This window comes from Thalia democratica, chromosome 3, assembly GCF_965202585.1.
Source record: "Thalia democratica chromosome 3, ktThaDemo2.hap1.1, whole genome shotgun sequence".
NCBI classification, from domain to species: domain Eukaryota; kingdom Metazoa; phylum Chordata; class Thaliacea; order Salpida; family Salpidae; genus Thalia; species Thalia democratica.
In genome coordinates, this window is record NC_139167.1 from 94,912,551 (window position 1) to 94,917,398 (window position 4,848).

At 22.8% G+C, this 4,848-nt stretch overlaps 1 protein-coding gene across 1 annotated transcript in view; it reads left to right on the plus strand.

Moving 5' to 3' along the window:
- Window positions 1-1,473: 1,473 nt before the first annotated feature.
- The window catches only part of LOC145831944 (protein C19orf12 homolog), a 4,476-nt gene continuing 1,101 nt past the window's right edge, over window positions 1,474-4,848 (plus strand). Inside the window, exons 1-4 of the mRNA XM_082939299.1 lie at window positions 1,474-1,608; window positions 2,595-2,663; window positions 4,152-4,270; window positions 4,733-4,803. Coding sequence (XP_082795425.1) covers window positions 1,518-1,608; window positions 2,595-2,663; window positions 4,152-4,270; window positions 4,733-4,803 — 350 coding nt within the window. The 5' untranslated portion in view covers window positions 1,474-1,517. The remainder of the gene's footprint in view (window positions 1,609-2,594; window positions 2,664-4,151; window positions 4,271-4,732; window positions 4,804-4,848) is intronic.

Consider the following 4,848-nt stretch of genomic DNA (forward strand, 5'->3'; position numbering starts at 1 on the left):
AAGAGTCTAGTTATCGAAACACCCGTTTAACGTTTTGTGAAGTTTTTCGTAACCTTTTATCACTACTAAGTTTGAGTTAGAAATTATTTTTAATATTTTTTAAAATTATATTTTGTTAACTTATACCTAAGTTAAAGGGTTAAAAATGAAAATTTTTAGTATAATTTCACTGAGCTACTTTTGTATTTAATTAGAACAGTTACATAACTTTGATAATTACAAAAGGCTTTCATTATCATGTTTAACATTAATTTGTCGTTTAAATTTTCATGCACCTAATGGTTAAGATTTAATTGTAAAAAGACTTCCTGAAAACATCATTCAAACATATTAGTTGTTTTAAACATATAACGAAAGTTAGACTTAGTTGATTATTATCAGTTTAGAAAATTTTCGTAGCCAAATTATGACAGTTTTGAAACACGAAACAAACTAGCCACAAAATAAAAACTTTCCAAGCTTGGGTAATTCCCTTTTAGAAGAACATGGTTTTGTATAAAAACACTTGTGGTTTGTATTACTTTATAAATACTCAATAATTAAGTCAATAAAGAATTTTTTCCAACAATTTCCTTATTTGTGTCATGAATGAAAACCTTGTGATTTTTATTCATGACAGCAAATAAGGAAACTGTAGGAAAAAATTCTTTAATGAATTGCAATGATTTATATATGCTTTGAGCATTAATTTTAGAACTATCTCTACACAAGTGTTGTTAAATTTGTTTGAAATGTAATATTTTTTCATAAACAAGTGTTAGAAAATAAATCACATTTAATGTTATTTTCATGGTTAAAACAAGTTGCATAGTAAGAGATTCTTAGTTTATGGTATGTGGAAGTTTAGTCAATGCCTTATTCACTCATGTTTGTAAGAGCTGGAAATCCTTCTTGAATGTTTTAAGTTTCACAAACAATATTTTCAGTTTAATTTTATTAAAACTTTGTTATTTCAGCAAAGTTTCAAAAATTATTGTGAGAACTTTCACAGTTACCTATTGTATTGAAATTTATTCGAAATGAACAAGTATTTTGTTACCTTTTATTCAACTTGTTACTTTGTTAAAAATTTCTTCAGAAATTTAAATAAAGTATTGTCCAAGTAATTATAAAAATATATATATTCAAATATTGTTTTTAAAAATTACAGCTGAGCATATAAAAAAAATCTTGTAAATTTTGATTGTTATTTACAGAAAGTATTTGAATAAAATAACTAATTTCTACTTAATTAAAATTTCTTATTGATAACATTGACAAATGCATGCAGCTTTTGCAATTTTTGTCAAAACAAGAAAAATTAAAAAAGTATAATATAATTTGTTTGTTATTTACAGAATTATATTTATTAAAAATAATATATATTTACAAAAATAAAATGTCTTATAATATTGATGAATGCATGCAGTTTTTGTAACTTTTGACAAAACCAGAGGATTTAAAAATTTGTTATATAATTTTTTTGTTATTTACAGAACTATATTTATTAAAAAGAATACATATTTACTAAAACAAAAATGTCTTATAATATTGATGAATGTATGCAGCTTATGCAACTATTGGCAAAACAAGAAGATTTAAAAGTGACAATCAGTGAATCAGCAAAAGGTATTTGATATTTATTTAGAAAGGTAACATGGTGTTTTTAATTATAAAAAAATGTAACCTAATATTTTTGAGATATTTCATTGTCTTTGAATGTAGTGTTTCTTTAATAAATCATAGTTATTAGAATATATATTTCAAGGTTTTTTGATACTTTACATACTAATTAAAATAAAAAATCTCTCAACATTTTCAATGTAGTTTGTTATCTTTCTATCTGAATAAAAAAATCACTAAGTGTGCTCATAATACTATGCTTCATTTTTATTGATGTGATATAGATAATCTTTTTAGTTATGATTTGTATAAGACAGTAGAAGGTCCTATTTTTTTGCATATTTTTTATTTGGTAGAGTTATATCATATTTTTATTTTAACTTTTGTGCTAAAGACCTCAAAATTTATTTAAAATTCTTTTTTATATTTAGAAAAGTGTATAAGAACAATGAGAAAAAAAGATAAAAAGGTAAAACATAAATAATGTATGAATAAATACAAAAAAAAAGCTCTGTTATTGTTCATTATAAAATATAAGTTAAAAAAAAAACACATTTTTTAAGTTTTATAGAGATTAAACTAGTTTTTATATAAGTAGTTGCTTTAACTTTCTAAAATGAAATATATTTTTAATAATACTCTTAAGTTTTTACTTCAAAAGCAGGTTAATTATTGGTTTTTTAGAATCTTCTACAGAGTTTTCTGGTTTCCTTCCTATTTATTTTTGTTGTTTTAGTATTTGCCACTTTTAACAAACTTATGAAACTGTTAAATTTGATGGTTATCTCACAAAAATTGTTTAAAATTTAAAAGAATGGTAAAAATAAACTGATGCTTGAGTCATTTGTGTATAAAAAAGTAGCTAAATAAGTAAAATTTTATTTATTCAAGGTTGTTGAAATACTTAGTGCTATACAGTAAACAATTGTTTCTATTAATATTTTGGTATATAGTACTTACATATATTACATAATAATTTTGTTTTTTCACAGGAGCACTGTACGCTGCTGGAGGGGCTTTTCTTGGTGGACTATTAGGTGGGAGGATTGGACTAGCATTGGGTAAATAGAAAAAAATAAATTAAAATTATTAAAAAAGTGTTAAACCTCAATTTAAATAAATGTGTGCATTCGGTAGATTATAAAAAAAAAGTATATACAAAATATTATATGCTTATTTTAAAATCTGTTTTGTTGAACTTAGTTTATAAAATTAGTTGAATTAATTAATAAAAAGTATTATTTAAATTATTTTTGTTTTTATATACCATATATAATTTTGAAACTATTTTGTTTAAAATTATTTTTTATTTTGAATAAAAATGTGCAAATTAAATACCAAGTTTTGGTGGAAAAAAATTGCAACCTTTTCAAGTACTAATAGATTATTATTTTTAAAAATTATACTAAAATTTGCACAGTTTTTTTGATGAGACTAGGATTGGGTAGATTTAATTGATTTATTTAAAATTATATTATTCTAAAAGTTATTTACTTTTATTTAAACATGGTTATAGTTGAACTTACAAAAAAACTAGAATATGCACATATTTTTGGGACTTGTATTTAGTAGATTGAATAAATTTATCTAACATCACTAAAAAATATATTAACTTCAATTTTTTAATAAAGTATAATATTTTTTTGATAAATGTTACTGGGTATTTTGATATAATTTATTTTGCATTGGGTAAAACAAATAAATTAAAATGTAACACTACTAATTTTATTCCTTTTCATCAGTTTATAAAAATATATCATTATTTTTTTCAAAAATTTTATTAAATTCTGCTCGAATTTGTACTTGTATTGGGTAATTCGAAAAAATCTATAATATGAAATATAATAACTGAAAAAAGGTTTTTGGTTTGCACAAACTTTTAACAGTAGTTCATTGAAACTGTGCATAGTTTTTACTGAAAAATATTATTATTTTTACAAACTAATTATCAGAAAACTAGATACTAATTACCTTTAAACTTTTTCAAATGAAACTACTGTATAATTTTAAAATTTTGTTATTACAACATTTTAAAAACTATTAAGAACTATCAAAAATTGAGTTAAGATGAAATATCAACTAGTTTAAACAATAGAGATATATTATCAACCATAAAAAATCTTCCATACACATTTAATTATCCGAGCACAGTAAAATTGTTTCTGTGCACATTTTTTCAAACTGTCTATGCCTTTAAGTTTAAAAGTTGTCTAGTATATTGAAAGGTATAAACTGCTGCATGGTAATTTTAGAAGCTTAAATGGCTTAACTAAATCTTGTAATTTGTTCAAGTTTATATAGTAGTTTAGAAATTACACACTCTTTAGTTTATACTCACGATTTTCACGTTTTTCTATTTTTCTTTCAAAAAACGTCAAAAAACATTTTTCAGTGTGAAACATCCAAAATAAAAATCAACGTTAGATTTTTTCTTAAAGTTTTGTAATGGATTAGATTTATTAACACTTTGTACTTTAACGTTGTACATGATTTAATTATTTTACCGTAAATGTTTTGTTTTAAAACTCATAATGACGTCACAATCACAGGAGGAGCCGCTGGTGCAGCATACGGGGCCGCCAATGCCGAAGATATGAAGCCAGTTTATGTCGTCATAAAGGATTTGAAAGCAAGTGAGAGGGAAGAATTGTACCAAGCTATTTTAAAGGTGGTTATCATAATATATGATTTTATTCAGCAATTTTTATTTTATTTTAGATTGATTTCAATACAGCAAAATAATAGATAAGTAGAAAATAAACAAATAAGTCAGTATTTTACTTTAACTGATGATAACTGTAATAAAATAAAATAATAGGTATAAAAATTATAAATAATATATTCCTTGTTTAAAAGTGGTTAATTCCTTTCAACTACTTGAAGGTCTTAAGTAAAAATAGTACTTTTCTTGATGATGAATGTAATAAAACAAAATCATAAATAATAATCGAAATTAGGAACAAAAAAAGCTAATATTGTTGTTTTATTTGAAGGTGAGTACTTCGTTTAAGTTGCTTAAAGGTCTTAAGTAAAAATATAAATTTATTGATCATATTTGTAATAAAACAAAATCATAGATAATAAACAACATTAGTAATAAATAAAATCAATATTGTTGTATTATTTAAAGGTGATTACTTCGTTTCAATTACTTGAACACGGAATTGGAATCGCTATGTTGGTACAAAATGATATATTCAGGTAAATTTAAAAAAATATTTCAAAATTATTTTTACAGCTAGTAAA